Source organism: Melospiza melodia, chromosome 11, assembly GCF_035770615.1.
Source record: "Melospiza melodia melodia isolate bMelMel2 chromosome 11, bMelMel2.pri, whole genome shotgun sequence".
In the NCBI taxonomy this organism is placed as follows: Eukaryota; Metazoa; Chordata; class Aves; order Passeriformes; family Passerellidae; genus Melospiza; species Melospiza melodia.
The window spans coordinates 17,297,821-17,320,607 of NC_086204.1; the positions used below are offsets into that span (position 1 = coordinate 17,297,821).

At 40.7% G+C, this 22,787-nt stretch overlaps 1 protein-coding gene across 1 annotated transcript in view; it reads left to right on the forward strand.

The window, feature by feature from the left end:
• Positions 1-15,380, forward strand: part of ZNHIT6 (zinc finger HIT-type containing 6) — a 30,341-nt gene extending 14,961 nt beyond the window's left edge. Inside the window, exons 9-10 of the mRNA XM_063165771.1 lie at positions 10,183-10,307; positions 14,502-15,380. Coding sequence (XP_063021841.1) covers positions 10,183-10,307; positions 14,502-14,587 — 211 coding nt within the window. The 3' untranslated portion in view covers positions 14,588-15,380. The remainder of the gene's footprint in view (positions 1-10,182; positions 10,308-14,501) is intronic.
• Positions 15,381-22,787: the final 7,407 nt, after the last annotated feature.

The window sequence follows — 22,787 nt, forward strand, 5'->3', positions numbered from 1 at the left end:
AGGTGCCTGGAAAATATGGTCTGGTTGGCTTTAAGAGCTTTGCAAAAGCCACTGCTTTCAGTAGAGCAAATCCATGAAGGAGCTGGAGTACAGAACTGTACCAGGCTATATCCTGTCACTTTCCTGTTGTAAAACTGCCACATCATACAGGAATGGATACAGAATCAGTTGTAGAATTGTTTTCTGTATCAGTAATACTGGTGTAGCTCAAGCTTCAATTACTCAGAAAGCAAAAAATACAAAAAGGATTTTTGTGCCAGTTCCAACATCAAGGAGCTTCTGAACTGTCTGTGGTGGCACTGGCTGGGGCACATGAGAATAATGGCATGTTTGGCACTTAATTCTTGTGGACCACAGGGAAGAAAATCTGCTAAACAAGTATCAGAGGTTCTCCTCTACTAAATGCCATTGTTTTATGGTGGTGAACACTTCTTTTGCTTTAACTGATTTAATTCAGTTGCTTTCCAGAAGGCTGGATGATGTTAGTAATTTTGGATCACTTCCCTGTCTCAAGATCAGCTGGCAGAAATGAAAGTTATTTCCTTGGATGACTTAGCTCTGTGCTCAAAGAGAATTTTCTTTTGTAGTCTATTGTTTTTAATAACTATGGGTTAGATCTCATCAGTAGGTTGCAGTAGTCGCAGTAATAGATTCAGGAAGGTGAAGCTTTTTGTCTTAGTATGGGCAAATAAAGCCAACATACTTTTGGAAAATCATCCTGGAATTCAAAAAGCCATAGAAATGTAATGGAACCACATTTTTTAATGTAGCATTTAGATTATTTATTTCCTTATCTTTAAAAATGTCTGTTAGATACTTGTGTCAGTTACTGTAGGATTGTTTTTAAAACCCTGTTATTAAAATATGTTGACGGTAGCTTTGAGTGTTGAGCTGTTTATGTTTTCCTTGGGCACTTCCTTCTGCATTATCATTTGTGAATAACTTCATGTAAAACCAAGAGAACTTACAGTTTTTGCTTTCTGCTTTTTCACACATCACTCAGTTTCTCTTAAAAAGAAACTTCATCTTGCAGAACAAGTGTGCTAGAATTAGCACATTTCAGGCATTATTTCTTCTTTGCATTTTCTGCAAATGTTGAAAAGTGGTGTGCTTTATTTATTATTCTCTAGTCTTACTTAGGAAGCAATTTCTTTTCACATTTGTGTAGTAGACAATATACATGAGACAGGAATTAAGGATACAAATCCTTGGCTGAACTGCTGGCCTTGGCATGAGTTGGAACAGACCCCAAGCTGGCTTTAACCTATGCCAGAAGATTGACAGTAGAATTCATTACTTCTCTGTAGCTTGCAGCAGCTGGCACAAAAGCAGCTCTGCCAGCTTTACAAAAGCAGGGAGCCAGCTTACAATAGTCATTCTTCACATTCTGCACAACTGTAGTCAGGCACCGGTGACTTCGTGCTGTTCAAGGGGAAATAGACTTTGGTCTGTAGTCTGTTTCTTAAACACAGCACTCCTGTGTATTTAAATTTGCTGCTGTTTTCCCCCAGAGTATTGGATTTTGGTTTGTGGAGGTTTTTGAATTAAAACTTCTTGCTTTTCTTACTGAATACTTCCTTATGTTTTCCTGCAGGTCATTTCAGACTTTCTAGTTTGTTACTGCAGCCATTTCAGTGTCATTTTTCATGTGCTCCTTCTTTATCTGAACATCAGTCTCTCTGCTGACAAAAGCAGTGCAGAGCAGCAGATGCCAGGTTACACAGCTTTTACTGTAAAAAATAGTCACTTTCCTTCCTAGCTACTTACATTTTTCAGTGAAATCCTGTTACACAACAGAGATAGAAAGCACAAAACTACTCATTGCTGAGTATAGTAAGTGTGTATGGTCAGAATTCATAGCAGGCATAGTTAAATGTTAGTGATGTCTGACTACAATTACTTGACCTTTCAAAAGATTTTTGGGATGATTTCAAAAACACCCAGAGTTTGTCCATCTTACTATCTTGTGCAATCATTTTTTCTTGAAAGGGATTCCTTTATGAACCAGTAGACGCCTGGTTTTTTTTAAAGTAACAATCCAGTGTTTTGTAATCCATGCTGAATTCTTTTGGATGAACTGTTTTATAATTAATGGTATTGCATTAGGGTTTCTAGAGTGTCCCAGCTAGAGAGTTGCTGACTGAGACATTTATTGCACAAAGATTTATTTGAGATCATAACCTCCACTCCAAAATTCTGCTGTCTATAGTACAGCAAGTTAAATCCAGACAACTTTCAGAGGAGGAATATGTAAGTAAAGAGGTGGAGATGGAGGACAGTAAGGGCATTAAGGTTGGCTTCAGCTGTTGTTTGACCTGTCCAGCCATGTAGTGGTGTTCTGTAAGCACCACAGGCAGATCTGAAGACCCCAGACACTTCATGCTTGCAAAGCAGGTTGGCAGACCCCAAATTCTAAACCAGAAAAACTGTACACAGTATTCTCTTCTTCTCATTGTGTCTGGGTTTAAAGCATAGGAGCAGCCTACTCAGCACATGCACAGGCAAATTTTCTGTCCTCTCTTAGAATGTGCAGCTGTTTCAAGAACAAATCTTGCAGTTTGCTCCAGCCTGCCATTTCTATTGGAGAACAGAGGGGAACTCCCCTATATGTGTGTACCTATGGAACATGTATAGTATGGAAAGAGTCCTCATGCGAGTTCATCTGCTGTGTAGCATGCACATATAAGGCAGGAAAACAGGCTATGAAATTCAAGAAATTACTATAGTTGGGAAAAACCTGTTGAATAATCAGTAGCCCCTTGGCTGAGGGAAGGAGCTGGTGAAAATGAGCTGTAGAACCAAAGTGATCTTAAAACCTTGTCCTGTTCCAGTATAGAATAAGAGTTATGAGATCTATTGAGTGGCTTAATTCAACTCTGTGAGTTGCTGTTAAAATATTCTTCTGAAGGAACAAGCAGATTTGCTCCTGGTTCTTGGCAGAAAAAACCAATGAGATGCTGACTTAAAGTTAGCAAGTTCCTAAATTTCAGAGACCAGGAAGATGGAAAGGCTGAAGAGGCTTCTAGAAGCAAAGATACAAACTCTGTGCTGGATAGTTAAAGTGATAGGCTGAGCTTGGAATCTGCAGCACTGTGAAAACATGGCAGCATAGCCATCAGTTTGGTTTTTTTTAAAACAGAGAACAACTTCTTCATGTTCTTGTCAGGAAGGAGAAAACCTGTTATTTCCTCCTGATCCTGCCAAAGGGGAATCCCGCTTTTTTTAACTCTCTTTTGACGGAAGTGAGCTAGGGCTGATTGTTTCAACGTTGCCAAGTAGGAATTGACCTTCCTGCTCGTTTCCCAAGAGAGTAATTTGGTTTTTTTTTACTTCATAGCTTTTCCTTTTCATTGTAAAGCATTGGTAACCTGTTACCTTAATGGAATGTTTGTGACACTGTGATTCCCATGAAAATAAGTCAGGGAAAATTTTTGAATATGTTTCCACCATTCAATATAGAGTGTTAAAGGCATTTAGACTCTCTCCATATGAGGTAAATTTGGAAGTTAATACTTGCTATTTGGGGATTCAAAATTAGAGAAGGATCAATTCTTCCTGGAATGGTGGTTCATGAGATTAACTCAAGCATAATAAGAAAAGTATTTCCAATTTACAGTGACTGATTTCTCATCAGTTTTGTATTTATTTTAGCAGGGTACTGCCTGCTTGCACTAATTTGTCAAATGAGATTTGATGTATTCATTTTCTGAACTTGATATATTAAGTGTTTATCATTTCATCTCTTGATACTCCTTGATAACCCATGCACCTCTAAAATTATTTATGGTTAGGTTTCATGGGGCTGTGTATTAGTATGCTGTCAGTAAAGTAGATTTACCACATTGGCTTTTTCCCTGTGACCATGCCAATATTGTATTAGTGATGGAAGATTCATGTTTTTACTTCTCTGCATTTTTGGGGAACCATGCATAGCTTTTACTCATACTAAAAATGCCACTGATGCCTTTGCAGTTTTTGCATTCATCTGCAGTAGCCAGCTCACTGTCTTACTAATCAGAACTTTTCCCTTGTGAAATTTCATATTCACAATAAGTCTTCTGGCTAGTGTTAACTCAGGCTGTTTTGTTTCTTTATCTAAGTCATATAGTGGCCTTACATATTGTGGTTTGCATTTTTTTCATATGTCAGCTCTATAGTATTTAAAGAGTTGTGAACCTTGAGCTTTTGAGCAGTTTGTGAAGCTGCCTGGCTTCACAAAGTAGGTAAATTCCCATGTGTGTAAAGAGCTATTGCTGTGATGCACTTGAATTATAACATCTTTACTTTCTGCTGGATTTTTGTTCTTTTTTTTCATTATGTCTTATGAGATGGGGAAAGAATTTGCATTCTTGAAATTCAGTATCACTTTATTTCTGTATTCTTAGCACCAGATTCTGCCAAATGCAAGAAACTGACATTTGCTGGTTTCACATTTTCCTTTTGTTTTATTGTACTTTGTTTTATAACTAAAAGATGCAGAATGTTCTGTACTTCAGTTAATCTTTAGATCATTATTGTGATCCTGAATCCTTTTACCACATCACTCTTAAAGCTCAGTCCACTAAATTGTTGAAGCAGTTGCCTTATCTGTTTAATGGGTTTTGCCTTCAATTGATATATTTTTCCATTACTGCCATTAAACAACTTTTAATGTGCTTTTTTTCCTTTGTGCAATTGCCTCATTCTCAAGAGGCTTAAACAAGGACAGCCTTTGTGCATCTATGGTGACATACTTGTACTCTTACTTTACTCCTCTCTCCATTAACTGCTTTGTATATTTTCTAGAAAAACACCAATGAGTTTTTCTGGACATCTACTATTGTGTCATATAATTTAGGTGACAGTTGTTCCTGCTATCTTTACCTGGATATTACTTTTTTTTGTTGCAGGATGTTTAAACTGCCTGAAATACGTTTGTCCTAAGAGGGAGGTTGTGAGTTCAGTTCTTCTTTTACCCATTTTACACTTGACTTTTCAACAGTTCTTAGATTTCTTAGCCCATGAAAGAGAGGAGACCTTGGATTGTTACAGCTTGTCTTAGTAATTGTAATAAAACATCCCCATTGTTTGAGGATGACCTATGGGTGAAATATGACAAGGAAAAGGAACAGCTCCATAGTTGTCTCAGTAATTGGCTGTGCCTTTATTGGCTCTGTGAACATAGGTGTAGTTAGGAAATGGTGATGATGTCCAAGATGCTTTCCTGTTATGCTGGCAACTTTTCTTCCTGTATTTTTTGATTGGTTTCTAGCAGGAGTTGTAGTCCAAATGGTTGATAAGAGAACATTTCTTGTCCTAATTTTCTTTTTTTCCTCCCCAGAAAAAGCACGTTTTTGATGGAAGTGTTGCTTGGGGTAGGGATTTGACTTGGAAAGGGTTTGGCCAGGCATCTGGTCTGTACTGGTATTGACTAAGTTATGCAGGTATCAGTAGTATGGAGGAGAGAATAATGAACCTCTGTTGAGGCAAATGATGGAGGTCCTAGACCAGGAAAAGAAATGTTACCAAGAGTGAAAGGAGAAGCTGGCAGATTTTAAATACTTCTGTAAGCTGTAGTGTATGTGTTTTCATATTAAAATATCAACTTGGGCTGGGTTCCCATTCGCTTTCCTTAAAAGAGTGTTCAGGGAGAGTATTCCTTCATATTGTTTTGCTGTTGGTAAGAGTTAGTTATAAAGGAAGTATTATGGCAACTCTTGAGGGGTTTTTTGTGTTTGTTTGTTTCTAACATCTCTGCTGTTTTGCCCATTGAGTTTTCTAATTTTGTCATGTATCTGGACTAATCAAATTCACTGGTTTAGGTTTTTTAGAATGTCAGAATTCTAGTGACAAAGTTAAATATAAATACTGTGCATTATATCAATACATTGTGTTTGCTTTCTGCCATACAGTTTTCCTTTCATACCTAATTCAAGAGAGCATTTTCCTACTTCGATGTTCACCAAATCATAACCACACGAAGAGGTTATTCACCACTTAGGAATGAAAGTCCATCTGTTAGTTATTATCTTTGCAATACTGCAGCACTTGAGAATGAGTGCTTGGGAGAGACTTTAAATGCTGTACCCAGTCTTTGCCCCCTTCTAGGCATATGTAGATATGTAGGAAATGCTACCCTCTTTGGTCTGGTGAAAAAAAATCATTTTTTCTTCCCATACATTAGTGTAAGCTTGGTTGTGGATTTTTAGGACTAGGCCCAAAATAGATAGTGTGATTTATTGTATCTGAGTTATGCCAAGTAAATACCTCGATGTTTCCACTCAGTTCTAGGAAGAAAAGTCATCTTTGTGTAAAATATGTGCAAGCAGTTTAGTTGATCACTCTCACAGGGAAATCATAAATGTCGTTACACAAATCCACATTTTGCTAATATTTACAATTATTTAGATAGCTAAAACTTGTTTGTTCTCTTTTCAGTGTATAGAAGACCAAACTAAAGAAATAACATGGCTACAATTTATCTTTAATTCCTGACTGCAGATTTTTTTTTTATTATTATTAAAGAATAAAAAATTCCTGTAGATGACATTCAGGAAAACCTGATCAGCAGGGAATTTCCTGCTGTCTGAATTCATGGAGACAAGTTACGCCACTGCCATTATAGCCACAGGCTCCATTTGAGGGGAACTTGTTGTGATGCAGTGACCTAATGTGGCATTCCTGCCTGTGGGAGACAGATTAGGAGACTGAATTGTTGAATTCCTGGAAGGTGGTGGAATAACTATAGATAGTGAAGCCAGCCTTTGCAGAAACTCACAGGTGCTATCAGAAGTGCAGGGACATATTAATTTCAGTATTTTGTGAAAGGTAGCAACTGTTCATTGAGCAGATATAACAGTTTGTATGGGAACTGATGTGGGATTGCTGAATCTTGCTAAATTTTCTCAGTTGTCACAATTTTTGTAGGCTTTTAAACTGCCTGCTAGCAGGCAAATTCTGCTTAATTTCGGTTCTTCAAAAAGCAGTTATTGTTATTTCATTCCAGCTAAAATCAAAAGCGGTTGTCTAAGATCATCTCTTTGTGGTCCTTATAAATGGAGTCATTTCTTATAAAGAAAAAATCCAGGCCTAATTATTGCTTTGCAACATGGACATAAAGCTTTGCTTGGGGCAAGAAAATAATCAGCAAAGTGTATTATTAGATAGTGGGTGTTGTTCAGGGAGGCTTATGGAACATAAGGAAGGGAAAAAGAAAATATGTGGAAAGTAAATACCAGGAATAAAGGAAGATGGAGAGGGAACATGCAAAGAGAAGTCCTGCTGAGTACAGGGATTAGGAAGCCATAGTGCAGAGAACTTGCATGAATGGAACAGTGGGAATAAAGAGAAAGCAGAGGGGAGGTTTAAAAGAAAGAGGTGAAGATGGGTGTTAGGGCAATGGTGTTGTTGGCCTGGTCAGTACTTTTGGAGCCAGGCTTATCTCAAATCCATCCTGGCATGAGGGGCTGAAGGAGCTCATTTAGGCTGACAGCCTCAGTTAAGTTGGTTCATGCAGGTGGTCCTGGAGTAAGGAAGAGTCCCAAATGAAAGGATAGACTGACACTGGTTGTTCTTCATTTCACTGGGTTGTCAGTTGAGGTGCACAGTGGGGGATGGATTTGAAGAAGGCTCCTTATGGGTTCTTCTCACACAGGCTATGCAATCCCAATGAAACAAAACTAGTGGCTAAAAGTGGTGATAAAAGGATATCTGGTAATATCTGATTGTGATGTTCTCCTTCTTCTATCTCCTGCTTGTGGTGAGAGCAATTTGCTGTACATACATGGAAGGGCCTACTATGCCGGTGTTGCTCTACATCCTCAGCTCATCCTGGTGAATAATCACTACAGGAAATTACAAGGCTATTTCATTTAATTTTTCTCTAAACAGATCTAGCCTTTTCATAAGTAAAAATTAGAAGTGTGTGTGTGTAGGCTTCTGGTTAAACCCTACAGGGCAGTCTTCTTTTGCCCATAGAAGGGGCAAAATTTCTATTGTTCACCCTCTGACCCTCTATGCATGACTTTGTCCTAGCTCTGGGATGAAATTGGGAAGGTTTTTATCATGACCTGGTCATTCTGAGATAACCTGAAAAATCAATCTTGCTCAAGAGCTGTTCTTCAGTAGACTTTGGAATTGATGTGACGAATAATAGTTTTATTTTGAGATCTTTTAAGCATGCACAGTCAAGGAAGAGCCTGACAGGTGGATTAGCAGAAAACCTCAACTTGCACTTGTGTATGAAGTAGAAAATGTGGTTGAGTTTGGTCTTTTGAATAATATACAATAACAGGCAAGTTTAAATAAGAGAAGCATTAAGCTCCTTTGTTACATTCTTCCTGAAATTTATGGCTCACATTATGGACTAAAAATTTAGATGTTTTTCCTGTCACTGTCAACCAATAAAATTTACTTTAACAAAAAAAGATAAAGCTCTGACTCAGTGATCTAACACTTCAGTAATTTACTATCATAAAATAGTTTTAAGTACAAATGTTTTATCTTATGCCAAGCTGGACGCTAAAGATGTTTTGTCTAAAATATGAGATAATGGAAAGTGTATTGTGGCATGTGAATTACTTTAGCCTCTTGGTGGTAAATGTTTGCTTAACCAGAAAGGAATGTGTTGAGGTCCTTGCCAAAGGAAAGGTATTGCCATACTTTGCATTTAGAGTACTGTAAATAAAGCAGTAAATATGTTTCTGTTCATGTGTGTTAATCCACAACTTATGAATGCATTCATTCAATGAGACATGTAATGCACTGTTATCCCTTTTCAAGGGTTTCAGTAAGAAGAGATCATAATTACTTTGGCTTGAGAGAAACATGAAACCAAATATTTTCATGATGATTTGAAGTTGAAAATTAGAGAATTTTTGCTCAAACTAAGTTTCCCTTAAATCCCAGGAACTCAGTTCCTGGTTTACCTCCAGTATTCTTGTGTGCTGACTCCCAGTGTACTGCTTTTAATCACACACTATTGTAAATCATGAAGTATAGAATTTTCTTCACCCATCCCTTTGGTTTTGGCAAAAGAAAACACAACTGTATAATATGTTAATGATCAGAGGAGGTAGAGCAGCTATGGGAAATACCCCATGTACTGCCTACAGTATATTTTGGTTTTGAACTTCATCTGCCCTTAGATGATACATTGGCTTACTGATAATTTAATAGTGCTGCACACAGAAAGTTGCATAACTCAGATTGCAGCATAATAATATCAGAGCATCCTTTGGATGCCTCAGTTTTGGTAGGTGAAGGCAACAAAGTCCATCTTGCAGAAGCCTTTGAAATACTTCCTTTCCACAAAATCCCACATCCAGGTTTGTAGCTCAAGAGCTGGGGGAGAGCATTACAGTTTGAGAGAATAATTGTGGAGAGGATGCTCAGTTTGCTCTCCATTACTGTGGTATCATTTATTATGCACCTGCTCTCACTGCCTGGGCTGAGGAGGAGCCCTTTCCTGGGCAGGGACTGCACATCCAGTGCTGTGCCTCTGGAGCACACACACGTGGGGATTTCTGCAGGGAGCTTCTCACTGGTGCTGCTGTGAGCAGAGGTTTGCTCTGGCATAGCAGATGTTGTACCATCTTTTTGAAATTATTGCTGTAATGCTCCTGTATCAGAACAAGCAAATCTCTCCTACAAAAAGAGAGCTCTAAGAGCTCCAGTGTACGTGGGATTTTGTAGTTTTATTTCATCTTCCTAGGGCTTCACTGGTAATTCATAAGCAAATGTGATAAATAAGGTACACTACTAATCAAGTAAATTAAACCTGTAGTGCTAAAACCTCTAAGTAAAATATTAAATGTTATTTTTTATTTAGAATCAGGTTTTGATAAATGTATCAATTTTGATAGCCCTATGTCCTTACCTGATTTCTTTTATCATGCTAAAGATATTCATTAAGGCATAATAAAACATTTCAACCCTTGGAGAAATTTGACTTTCATTCTCCTTTTGTTCTTTATGCTTAGATATAAGGAAGATTTTAAAAAAAAATATGTAGTTGGAGAATAAAACTGGATATGCAATTTGAATTATAAGGTAGTTCTTCTGGACATGGTATCACCTGAAAATTGTGTGACATGCCAGAAAGCCTTTTGCTTTTCTCCCCCCCCCCCCCCCCCCACCACAGCAAATGTACCTTATGTCCTTGCTAGTATTAAAATCCAAAGTAAATTTCCTGTTATTTTTAAGGTACAATGAACTGGATGCCAGCAGAAGCCTTCTAGATAATCTGAAAGGCAAAGTAATAATTGAGTATCCAACATTATTTGTGGTCTTGAAAACACTGAAGAATGACATGGTGGTCCTTGGCCAAGGTGAGCACATATTTATTTCCTGTTATGTTATACTTGGATATTTTAGTTATATAAACAGTAGTTAAGGATATTGCCAGGAATGAGCAATATGTCTTATATTTCCTTCTGAAGTTTAAAGAAGGCTGTAGAAAAATCTGTTATGAATGCTCTTGTCTTAAAATTGCTGGCTGATGGCATCCATCCATGAGCTGTATTGGATGTGTTTTTTCTAACTTTGTTTACTAGTGCTTTACTGACATTTTTATATGTTTTTAGCCACTGAGGTGAAACAATTATTGAGACTTGTACTAACTTTTTTTTATATAGCAAAGTTTGACAGAGTTGATTATTCCTGAAGAGTCAGGCTGTCTGGGGAAGATGAATTTTAAATAAACCTGATAATCATGCAAAGGAATCATTCTCCATTATTTTCTAGCATAGCTTCTAACATTGGACAAATAATTCTGAGTCGTAAGATAGTTACTAGAAATCATAATGGCAAAGTTGCTTTTTGGGTGAGTTAAAAGCACAGTATTATCTTTTAAAAATTACTTTGTTGAGAGAGAACTTTGATCTTGGAGTTAATTTAGAAGAGAATCCAGATCTAGCAGGAATTTGCTTTTAGTTTCTAAGTTAATATCCATTTTTCTCCGCAGTATAAAGGCTTCATGTCCCAGCATCTGTTTCTAAAGCTAAAAGGTTGCTCAACGATATTTCAGCTGTTGAAAGAGGGAATCAGTTCTCATCTCCTAGTCCCCCTCCTAGTCACCTTAGTTATCATATCCCATAACTTTCTGTGATGGGCCAGTCTCTAATTCTTACAGATTTTTATAGAAAAGCTTTGATATATATTTGCAGTTACTGTTTCCCTGCAGCAGCTCAGCCATGGCTCTATATGTATATAATGTGACTGATAAAATATGGGACTGAGAATATTGTACCAGTGATGTGGACCTCCATGGAGCTTGGCTGTTCTGGCTAGATTACACTGAGTGATCCCCTAAGTGAGAGCAATCTGCACCCAAATATGTGGCATGCAGCAATTCCTTGAGTTATGCACTGCAGGGGCTGCTGAGAGTGAGAGAGCACTCCAGGGGATGAGGTTGGGGTCTGGGCTGGTAACTGGGATCCACACCCTGGGAGTGCACAAACAGACTCTGCAGTACATGAAGCTGATGGCTGCTTTTGAGTTCATCCATGGTTTCTTTGTCTAGGAGCCTTGCTTTTCAGTATTCAGCTGTACCTCTATGATTTAGAGGTCAGGAGGGAATTACAATTGATTGACTCATGTACTTAATCTGTATGGGGTTGTCATTGTCCCCTGAGCTAATAGGGAGGTTGTCCTTTTAAGGGTACAAATTCAGGAAGTGTTGATTGAACAATGGTATTTTGAGGCCATGCTGCTGCAGCACCTACCTGACTCTGTAAAAGGCAGAACAGGGGAAGAGAGAGCCAGTAATAGCGGGGAGGTGCCAACAGCTCTGCCACAGGGCAGTGCAAGTGTGTGTCTTGGGGACAGTAACCTTCCTCTGCTGCAGGAATCATTTGATGTGTGGTCATCCCTGCAGGGGTTCTGAGAACACTAACAGCCATTTCAGGTTTTGAGAACCATTGATTTTTGTTGCTGTTGTTGTTTTAACTGTTTCTATAGATTCCATAAAAATGAATTTAATAGCTCCCTGTTAGGTTGTCTTGGGTATGACATAGCAAAAGTTACAGCTAATGGCAAAAATACTATGATTTTCACAACTTTTATAATAACTTACTGTCATCTTCTTAGTTAAGATATTAATAATCAACTTTGGCCTTGAGTTAGGTTGGGAACCTGTGTTCTTGGTATTTTTTTCTGTTCAGAGTAGAAGCATGTGACAATAATTTCAGATTCATGGAGGAAAAGCATGTTCACAACATGAGTATAAAAGTTGGAGGACTTTTTTGTTGCTGTTACTCTGCCTGAAGACAAATTACAGTTTTAGTTAGTGTGTCAAAACCATTGTGCTTTTCTGTTGTATGTCATCTTTACAGAACATAGGAGGAGAAAAACAGTTTTCAGTTTGCTTTAGGAGTTGCATTCACAGATAATTGCTGAAAGTGCAAACCTTATGTTAACCTCCAGGCTGTCCAGGGAGAAGCCTGATGTAATCAGAGAAGTATTTTAGCCCCTTCCCATCTCCCAAGAAGTGACCTTTCTGCTACAGCATCTTCAGAGTTTGTTGCAGTCCAGTTTCCTTGCCATGTATGGCTCTCTGTATCAGTGGCCCTCTCCTCCCAAGCCATCCAGCCTGCTGATCCTGCTGCCCCCAGTGCTGCCTTTCCTCTGCCTGCTGGCATGCCCAGAGGGACACTTGTGACACTTGTCCTGCTGGGAGCCTGGTGCTGACCTCCCTTTGCATTCCAGGCAAACAGCTGCCAGGGGTGGACATGTGGCAGGGTGTCTGCTGAGCGTGGGGCTCAGGCAGCCATAACCCTGCTGACCCTGTTTGCAGGGGACCCAGGCTAGAACAAGAAGCAGAGTCTTGGGGGAATGTAATTGCTAAAATACTGCTTCCTTCCTGAGCAATCTCAGATCTACCTCCTTCCCCAGGAAACAACAGAATCAAGTTTTCATGGCCACAGCAACAGGCACATGCTGGGGAAAAATCACCATTCTCCCTGAGATTCAAGTAGTAACCCCTAAGGACTGGTGGGGGATAGCTAGAGCTGGACACCTTAATGAGTATAAAACCTATTCCTCCTATTATTCTTTTCAGAAATGGCCGAAGTATTTTGGCTGAAACTTTCAACTACATAAGGAAAATAAAGATTAAGGAAGGAAACTGCCACTGAAAAACTTAAATTCAGAGTTTAAATTTTACATTATAAGTAAACTGCAGACAGTTTTATGGTGACATGGATTGCTATCAGCATCACACAAGTGTGCTCTTTTTTAGTGAAGACAATCTATAATTCCTGTTAAATATTACTGTAACAGAAGTAAAATCTATCTGTTGAGCGTTGCTGTGAGTCAGAAGATTGCCACATTCTTTTATGTGATATTTTGCTGCTTGACTTGATGAACAGCAAAACCTACAGGTGCTCTGATTTCAGCATACAGGGTCAGTCATGGCTGAAGATAGCAGGGGATTATGGAAGCTTTCACAGCCCTTACTTTGTGCATTACTCAGTACATATCTGGCATATAAATGTTAATTGATTATACACTAGATTTAGTATAGACAAAATCTGACCTCTGATGTTTCTGGGTGAAATGCTTCTATTTTCTTGAACAAATTCCTTGGAAACTGTACAGGTGCACACTGTGTCCTGTGTATTATCCATGTTTGCCAGCTGTAGAACTTATCTTCACCAGACAGTAGCTATACTTCATCAGCTCCCTTTTGGTAACATTCTCTTAATGAAACCTCTGATGCTAAATGCTCAAATGCATCTTTAAATTCATAGATCAAATACTGAAAATAACAATGAGAGCAGAGTGTGATTCATGGACCTGCTTTGCTGTAGTTTATTTTTGTGCTGCTCGAGTGTCACCAGCCAAGTGGCATTTGATGACATCAGCACAAGGTGACCAGGGTCAGGGCTTGTTAAAGAAGGATCTGTGGGGTGTGAGGCTGAAGACCAGTTTTGGAGATGAGAATTTCAGTTTATGATCTCAGCTGGGCACAATAGCTGTGCCCTAAAGCACAAGTTACTTGTACCTTGAACTTCACCAGCTTAGCTTATGGATGTACATAGCTTGTCACTATCTTTGGGATGCCAGAACATGTGGAATTTAAATTTTCCTTTTCCAGTTTCTCTGTAGCTCCTCCTTTTAACTGAAATGCTAGGAAAAGTGTAAATTATCTGTAATTCATTACAGTTGTGATATATATCTGTGACATGCCAGAAAACAAGATTTAAAACAAGCCAAAAGAATAATTTAAAATTCTCAGTAGATCTAGAATTTTGTGGGGGATAAATATTCTACTTTGCTAGTTGACTGAAAGACCAAGATTTAAAAGATAAAAGGAATTCTCAGCATTCTCTTGCTTTCTCCTTCAACAGGTCCTATCCAGGGCTTTATCCTATGTCATGAAACTGGTTATGTCTCATGAAATAGCTGTTCTGAAGAAAAGAGTGATTAAAAGGAGAAGAAGATACGAAACTGCTTCTGTTTGATGAGCAAACAACATTGCTGAAACTAATTGCTTGTTTGTTTTTTGTGTTCTATATCCTCAGATGGCAGTGAGCCTGCAGAGAACTCAGACAGTGAAAACTCATCCCTTTCATCTGTGGAAGAAGGGGAGATTCAGGACAGTTCATGACAGTTCTTTGAGAGAACAGGATGGAATGAGCTTTTATTTTTTTCATTATTTAATTAAATTCTTTTGATACAACTAAGTTCCTAGAGGTTTGGTTTAACTTCCTTTAGTAAAGGTAGCACTCTCAAAGTGCTTGACTATTTTTGGATTTAATAATGCATATTTAGGGATGTAAATCAAAAGATGGGGAATTGTGGTTCCAGAAAAAAGTAATACTCTAACTGAATTGCAGTCTTTAATTGCACCATGATTTTTATTTTTTCTCTAACCAGTTCAGTGCCAAATGTTTGAGTTTAAATATCTGATCACATATTTGTATTTATATGTTGATTTGAATCTTAATGCTTAAATTTACTGAGAAAAAAGTACAGTTATTTCATTAGCTCAGTTTCCTTCTGCAGTGTTTCTGTGTAACGCTGAGCTACTGAAAATGGTCTTATATTACTTTTGATCTTGTCTGGTGACATTTTGGGTGCTTGATGCAATACTTTTTTTTGTTCCTTACTTGGTTGCATCTTGTTCCATATGTTAATGGAGAGGTCAGACTGTTTTCAGGGTGGCATGTTGCAAGTGTGTTGGTCTTCTCTCCAGGTCTTCTAAATCAGCATGAGTTTTTATATCCCTAGAAATGGATGCATAGAGTGGCACTAGTGCAAATAACACTAGACTTCTAAAGAATGCTTGTGTTATGCATCTCATATTCCTAGTACCTGCTGCAGTTAGTTATTGTAAATACTTCCTGGAATATCAGCTACATTTACCTACTTAAAAACAAATAAATCATAAAGGAAACAAATTCCTGTACTGTATTGTCTGCTGACAGTTGTTAACATCTGCAAAGATTCCTAGAGCACAGACCAGCTGTCCTGTATCCAAGTCCCCTGTGGGGTCTGTGGAGGATGAGAACAGCAATGCCACAAGTGGTGCAAGCCAGGTGAGCCCCTCTCCCCCCTGACCAGGCCATGCTCAGGAATCAGCATCAGCCTTTGCCTTGCTTTTGCAGGGCTCTGGCCAAGGCAGCATTCGTCTTCAGGTCATGTTCACTCTAAACAGCTTTCTGAGGTGTTGCTGCCTTAGTTCCCAGCTGTGTCTCCTGCTGGAGACAAGCACCGTGGTGTGCTGGTGGCCTGGGCTGTGTGCTGCATTGCCATGCAGGTGGTATTTCAGTCATGTCTTCTTCTGCCAGTGCTGATGTTGTGGGTTCAAACACAACAGAAAGCAGTGAAGGAACTTCTGGAGGTAGCAGGAGGCTGGGGGAGCAGTACAGGACAGGGTTTAGGCTTCTGGACCCTCAGTCTGGGGTTCAGGGCACCAGGCTGCTGGGCCCTCACCAGCCATGCTACATGGACAGGATTTCTGAGATGTTCAAAGTTTTAGAAGGTTTTTTTTTTGTTTTTTTTTTTTGGTTTTTTTTTTTTCCCTTGTAAAGAAATTGGAGTTAATAAATTGTTTACCATGACAGCTCACTACTGAAGTTTGGCCAGAGGATCAGACCTTTGTAGTCACATACTACTTTTTCTCCCAGTGGTATCATGTGTCCTTTCTCTTGTGTGTTTTGCAGCCTCTGGTGAAACAGGAAAGTTTTTCTTCTCGCCTGGCAGTAGCCACCTGTGCTCTATTTTCTTTCTTAGTCATTGTTGGTCCTCTGCCCACCTCTTGTTTCAACATTTGTTTTTTTAACCCTTTTTAAAGGACCAGGATTCCTAGCTATAGGTGCTGCTTTCATATTTTTTCAGTTCAGTGAAAGTGAATAAGCTTTTCCTAATCAGTGATTGCTGCACACTGACTTGGTAGCCACAAATTACTATAGATGAGTCTTGAACTCATTCATAGTAATACCAGTAGAAGAGATGAATAGCAAAACTGCCACAGTTCATTGGCCAGAAAATGTTTCATTTGCAGGAAAAGCATGGCACTTCTGTTGGATCCAGAGCACAGTGAAAATGGGAGTGCTGCAAGTAGTAGTGTTGATCTGCATGTGTGTGTGATTAGTCTTTGGCTGAGGAGCACAGATTTGTCATTTGCATTACTTGCCTGTGCTCTTGGGGGTTTTCATTAATTGTACCAAAGGGTTTGCCTGTGGGGTTTTTTTCTTATATAAATCTACTTTAAGCTTCCTTGTGAGTCAAAATGCAACATAATTTATTTTTAAATGAAGATGCTGTTAAATCTATCCTTCTGATTTACCTTAAAGAAGACTTTAAAACATTATTCCTGTGGTGGTTACTAGAACTGAAATTTCCCAGACAAAGCTGGGAATAATCTCCCAGAGTTCAGTCAAACTGAAGGTAGCATTTGCCATTCTTTCAAACTAGGTTACTGCTTACCTATTTTTTACAATTACACTAGTTTGAACAGAAGAGATTGATCAAATACAAATCAAAATGCAATTAAAATATTTTATTCAGTTTTCCTAAGCTTTTTCAAATTTTCTTTATAATAAGAAATCAAAATTCTTCATATTAGTCATAATTCTTCATAATAATGAGGTTCTTGATTTAATCAGTTTATGCACTGTTGTGCTAGGAGGCAGATGTTCTTTAACACTTTCGTAGGCAGTGAAAGAAAGTTGAATTTTTTTTTTTTTGTTTTGTTTTTTGGTGTGGGTTTTTTTGTTTGTTTGTTTTTGGTTATTTTTTTTCAGTTGGGTTTTTTTTTTTTTTTTTTTTGAGTGACCTAACCTGGAACAGGCACCTTGTAATAAACAGAAGAGAGAAAAAGCATCTTCTGTATTTTTTAAATCTCTGGTCAAGAACTAGAAATTTAAGACATGGAGCTGAGGCTTCCTAGAGGGCTTCCATTCTGTCCATTTTGAAAACATACTGTTGTAGTCCTATTACACACAGATCCCTGCAGGACTCTGCCTTGATTCAGAACAGATCATGTCTGTGAATGAGAACTGTGTGATGTTGTTTTAATCTTCATCATTCAACACCAGCTTGCATTGAGTGCTTGATTTTATGCCTACTATGCTTACTCATTTATTTTCCTCTGTAAACTGTTTGTCACAGAAGGAACAAGCTATTTCTGTGTAGTGTTGTTACAGCATTTCTTTTAATGTTTAGACTTTTCAACATGCTTGAGCTGAAGGACTATCAGCTTACAAAGAGTAAAGGCTCTTGTCTTGAATGAAAACACTACTTAAAAAAATTAAAAGCTTAATGATGTCATCCCTTTCACAAACCTTAAAGGACAAAAATAGAGCATAGCTAAGCACACAGCAATAGCTGGGGAGTAGGACTGACTCAGCCATGGGAGAGAACTTGGTTCTTTTCCTTTTTTGTAGAACTTCCTGGGGAGATGAGGCATAATTGAGTTGTCATGGGTAAACAGTTGTACCCCCTGTCAGTGGAACAGCTCAGTTTTGAATGAACACATTGGAATTCTGAGTTTTGCTGTATTTATCTTGGCATTAGGAATTGTTGATCCGTAGAGGAAAAGAGGGTCATGCCACAGAATGTGTGGCTGGCACTGGTCCTTGGAGGCATGCTGGACCTGGTTTTGTTACTGCAGTCACCAGTGCAGTTCTACTCTGCATTAGAGGAAAACTCCGTGCAGAACGTGCACTCCAGTCTGAAGCAGGACCTGGGTTTCTGAGTTCATGGGAGTGCTGATAGCAAGTCCCAGCTGTGTGTTGTGTATCAGCATGGCTGGGATTCAGTCCTTGCCCTGCCAGATAGGGCTGTTCTCTATTGACATCTGTAGGAACTGAGAATGTATAACACTGTGCAAGAGCAGGCTTTCCAAGTGTAAATACACAGCCCTGATGATGTAACTTCAGGCCCTGTTTAGTCACAAACATTTCATTCTGCTTGAAGTCCCACACTCTTTTCCTGAAAAAGTTTATTCTTCTGCCCTCCAAAGGAAAAAATATCTTGAATTGATGTTTGTGTTGTTGCTATGACATTCAGTTAAACTGTATGCAGATGCAGGTTCTGTTAATAAGAGAAAAAGAAATGAACTGTGTACTTCAGTGAACAAAGATTACACTGTGTTTGTATTAAAATGTTGCTATGGTAGTGCATATGGTCTTATTTGCTGAAAATCTGTGGTGAAATGGAAAGAAGTCACGTATGCAAAACAAGAAATGGCAGCAAAAATAGCTGAATAGAAATACTGAAACTGAAAGGGAAGTTATAGATGCCATGTAAAATGAGGTAAAAAGGGGTAGTTGTTCTGCTATCTGTGATTTGTTAGCAGAAGTGTCTTCTCATTATGCCCCAGCAGGTCTCACAGACCCATAGTACAGTGACTTTGCTCTAGGGATGCTTTTGTAGCACAAGCTTCTTTCCCTCCATGGTCCTGTGCACTGTAGCTTTTTTGTTGTTGCTTTGGAAGCAAAGTTCCCCTGGCCTGGCCTGATTTCACTGCTGCTAGCTTTTCCTGCAGAAAAACATTTTCAGGATATTTTACTATAGTAGAGTTTTGTGGCAGGAAAAATCAATAGAGTGATAAAATATGGAAAGCCACTAGAGCTTTGCCTACCTTTGGGGTAAGGGAAGGTCTTTGTGAACTCATTATAGTAATGGTAAAATTAATTCCTTTTTATTTGACTGTCACAGTAGTCCTTGTATTTATCTAATCCATTTGCATGAGACTTCTTTTTGTATCAGCTGCATGAGTACAGCTGTTCATGTGGTTGCATGACAAATCAAAATGAGGTCAAAACAATCTGCCAGAGAAGGAAGAATAGAAATGAGAAGGGAGATGGAGTCTTTTTTTAGAGAATAAATGACTACACTGGGAGCTGGCTGATTCCTGCATCATTTCAGCTGGTGGAAAATCAAAACTGTTTTTAAAATTGTTTTGCCACTTTCTTCTCCTCATCCCTGTTGTGCTTCAAGGAGAAGGAAGAAACAACTGTGAAAGATGCTTTTGCCTTTCCATTCCTTGCTTCCAGGTTCTCTGCTGGGTCTGTATTGCAGCTCCAGGACTTGTCTGTTTTGCCAAGAGTGCCTATAGGAAGGAGAGCTGTGCTAAAGTGAGGTAAACATTAAGTCAGTGGATGAGGTGTAGATACTAAAAAAGAATGGATGGGTGGCATTAGAAGCTTGCCAAGAAGTCCCCATCACTTTTACACAGCCAACAGGGGCAACCATGTCCTGGGGACATCAGACACAGCATCACCAGCTGGGCAAGGGAGGGGATTGTCCCTCTCTGCTCTGCACTGGGGCAGCCTCACCTCAGTGCTGGGGGCAGTTTTGGGCACCACAATGTTAGAAAGACACTGAATTATTAGAGTGTCCAGAGGAGGGTAACAAAGATGGTGAAGGGCCTTGAGGGGAAGCCGTGAGGAGCAGCTGAGGGCACTGGGTCTGCTCAGCCTGGAGGAGCCTGAGGGCAGAGCTCACTGCAGTCACAACTTCCTCGAGGGGGGAACAGGAGGGGCAGGCACTGATCTCTGCTCAGGGACAGGGACAGCACCCGAGGGAATGGCCTGCAGCTGAGGCAGGGCAGGTTTGGGTGGGATATCAGGAGAAGTTTCTTCACCCAGAGGGTGTTTGGGCACTGAGCAGCCCCCCAGAAAGGTGGTCACCACACCAGCCTGCCAGAGTTCCAGGTGTGTTTGGACAATGCTCTTGGGCACATGGTGTGACTCCTGGGGTTTCCTGCACAGGGCCCAGAGTTGGACTTGATGATCCTGTTGTGTCTCTTCCAGTTTAGCATTTCTGTGATTCTGTGATCTAAATTCTCAGTGGTATCTCTTTGTTGACCTTTTTTCCCAGCCTCTACTTTCAGCTATGCTTGGGCATCCATATTGATTTTAGCAGTATTGTTCCACTACAGTACAGCACAAATACCTGTCTCTAGAGAAAAATGCATTTTCCTGTTTCAAGTTTCTAACAGACTGCTGGTTTTACAGCCATGGCATCTCAATGTCTGATTTTGTCAAGTAGACTTAAGTAGGAGGTGTTCTCAAACCTGGTTGGTTGACATTTGAAATTAGTAGTTTCAGAGAAAGTGGTGTCTTTGATTTGCCTGGTATACTGGGCTTCTTTTGATCTGACATTCAGTGGTCTCAAAACACTGCTGGGCTACTGCTGATTGTTTCTCTCACCTAAATTGAGTCCTTCCATCCTAATTGAAACTGACACTTGTCAAGAAGTGAAATAGTTAATGTTTATGTCCCAGCTGGATTCCCATCTGGGCAAATGTGTTCATCCCACCTTTGAATTTCTTCTGACTAGAAAATGAAAACTTACAAAAAATTGTTTAATGTTTTCCTCCTGGATGGTTGTTACATTCCATCCCATAAGTGGTTGTACTTCAAGACAGATGAAGTTGCTTATGTGAATGGTGCCTTGGGGTCTTTCAGGATCTTCTCCAATATAAATTGTGTACCTAGAAGTCATGGCTGTGTAGTTTTATGGGGGGAACCATAGCGTAGTGGATGCCATCTCTTCAGTTGCTTGGTCTTTACAGCATGATAGAGAGATGCTTATTGTATAATTCTGTTGGTTGGAGGGTTTTTTTTGTAGGATTTCTATTTTCTAGACACCACTCACTGCAGCTTAATGCGGTTTAGTTGTCTGTGCATTTCTAAGTACCTCCAAAGCTAGTTTTATGTTACTGCTTTCTCTGTGATACCTCCCTGTTTCTGTGTGCTGTTTTAATTGTGACTATGTAATATGCAGGAAGAAACTGTGAAGGTGGAAATGGGAACATGTCTACATGAAAGGAACTGGCTTGAGGCAGAGCAGCTGGGAAACTATACAGCTTTTTCTTGCTGTGTGCTGAGCACTTGGAGCCCTGCATCGAAATAGCTTCACTGATTAAACAAGGGAGCTAAATTGTGCACATGCATTTCTGCAGGATCAGCTCAGAAGGGCAAGTATCTGGCAAGAGCAAGCCTCTGGTGTGAGACATTTAACTGCTTCTGTGTAGGTAGGTTTGATTTCCAACCAGGATTGACTTCCCACTGCAAAATTTCTGTTTCAGTCCTCAGTACATGTGAGGGATTCATGCAGGTTCAGTGGACTGGAAATCCTCCTGCAGCAATCCCAGTGATCACAGGCTCACTGCCTGTTCCTGCATAGCCCAGCGGCTGCCCACGAGTAGCAGGGAGATAGATGGCCTGCCCCCAGACAGGGTCAGCTGGGTAAGGCAGCCCGGGGCACTGATCTGCCATGGGCTCTGCAGGAGTTGGTGTGTGGATAGAGAGATTCTCGCAGCCCTGCGAGGGCTCATAGTACCACTGCCACTGTCAGTGCGGTGTCTGCTTTTCCTCCACCTGCTGCTGCTGCAGAGGAGCGAGCTGGCAGCATCCCACAAGGACTTTGTGTAGTCATGGAAGTCTGTCTGTGTGTTCCTGCTTTTGTTATGTTTCCTGTCATGGAGCACTTATGGAAACTGAAACTTTGTCTCCGCTAATAGTCGGGAAGATGTTATGTGTAACCTCTTGTATTGCAGCGCTTACCACCATCAAGGAAATAAGCGTGGGGAAGGAACACAAGGCTGCGCATTCCTTCGATCCTAAACACGTAGTGTGAGAAACGCTCCTTGTGGCGGCAGCACCGCATTCGGCCGAGTGCCCCGTGCCGGTGTGGCGGGACAGTGCCAGCAGGGGCTGGACAGGGAGCAGCCGAGGGACCGGGGCACACGGCCACAGGGCTGCTGTGCAGGCACAGGCAGGGTGGCTCAGCAGGGCTCTGTGCAGGGACAGGCAGGGTGGCTCAGCAGGGCTCTGTGCAGGGACAGGCAGGGTGGCTCAGCAGGGCTCTGTGCAGGCACAGGCAGGGTGGCTGGGGCAGGGCTCTGTGCAGGCACAGGCAGGGTGGCTCAGCAGGGCTCTGTGCAGGCACAGGCAGGGTGGCTCAGCAGGGCTCTGTGCAGGGACAGGCAGGGTGGCTGGGGCAGGGCTCTGTGCAGGCACAGGCAGGGTGGCTCAGCAGGGCTCTGTGCAGGGACAGGCAGGGTGGCTCAGCAGGGCTCTGTGCAGGCACAGGCAGGGTGGCTGGGGCAGGGCTCTGTGCAGGGACAGGCAGGGTGGCTGGGGCAGGGCTCTGTGCAGGCACAGGCAGGGTGGCTCAGCAGGGCTCTGTGCAGGCACAGGCAGGGTGGCTCAGCAGGGCTCTGTGCAGGCACAGGCAGGGTGGCTGGGGCAGGGCTCTGTGCAGGGACAGGCAGGGTGGCTCAGCAGGGCTCTGTGCAGGCACAGGCAGGGTGGCTCAGCAGGGCTCTGTGCAGGCACAGGCAGGGTGGC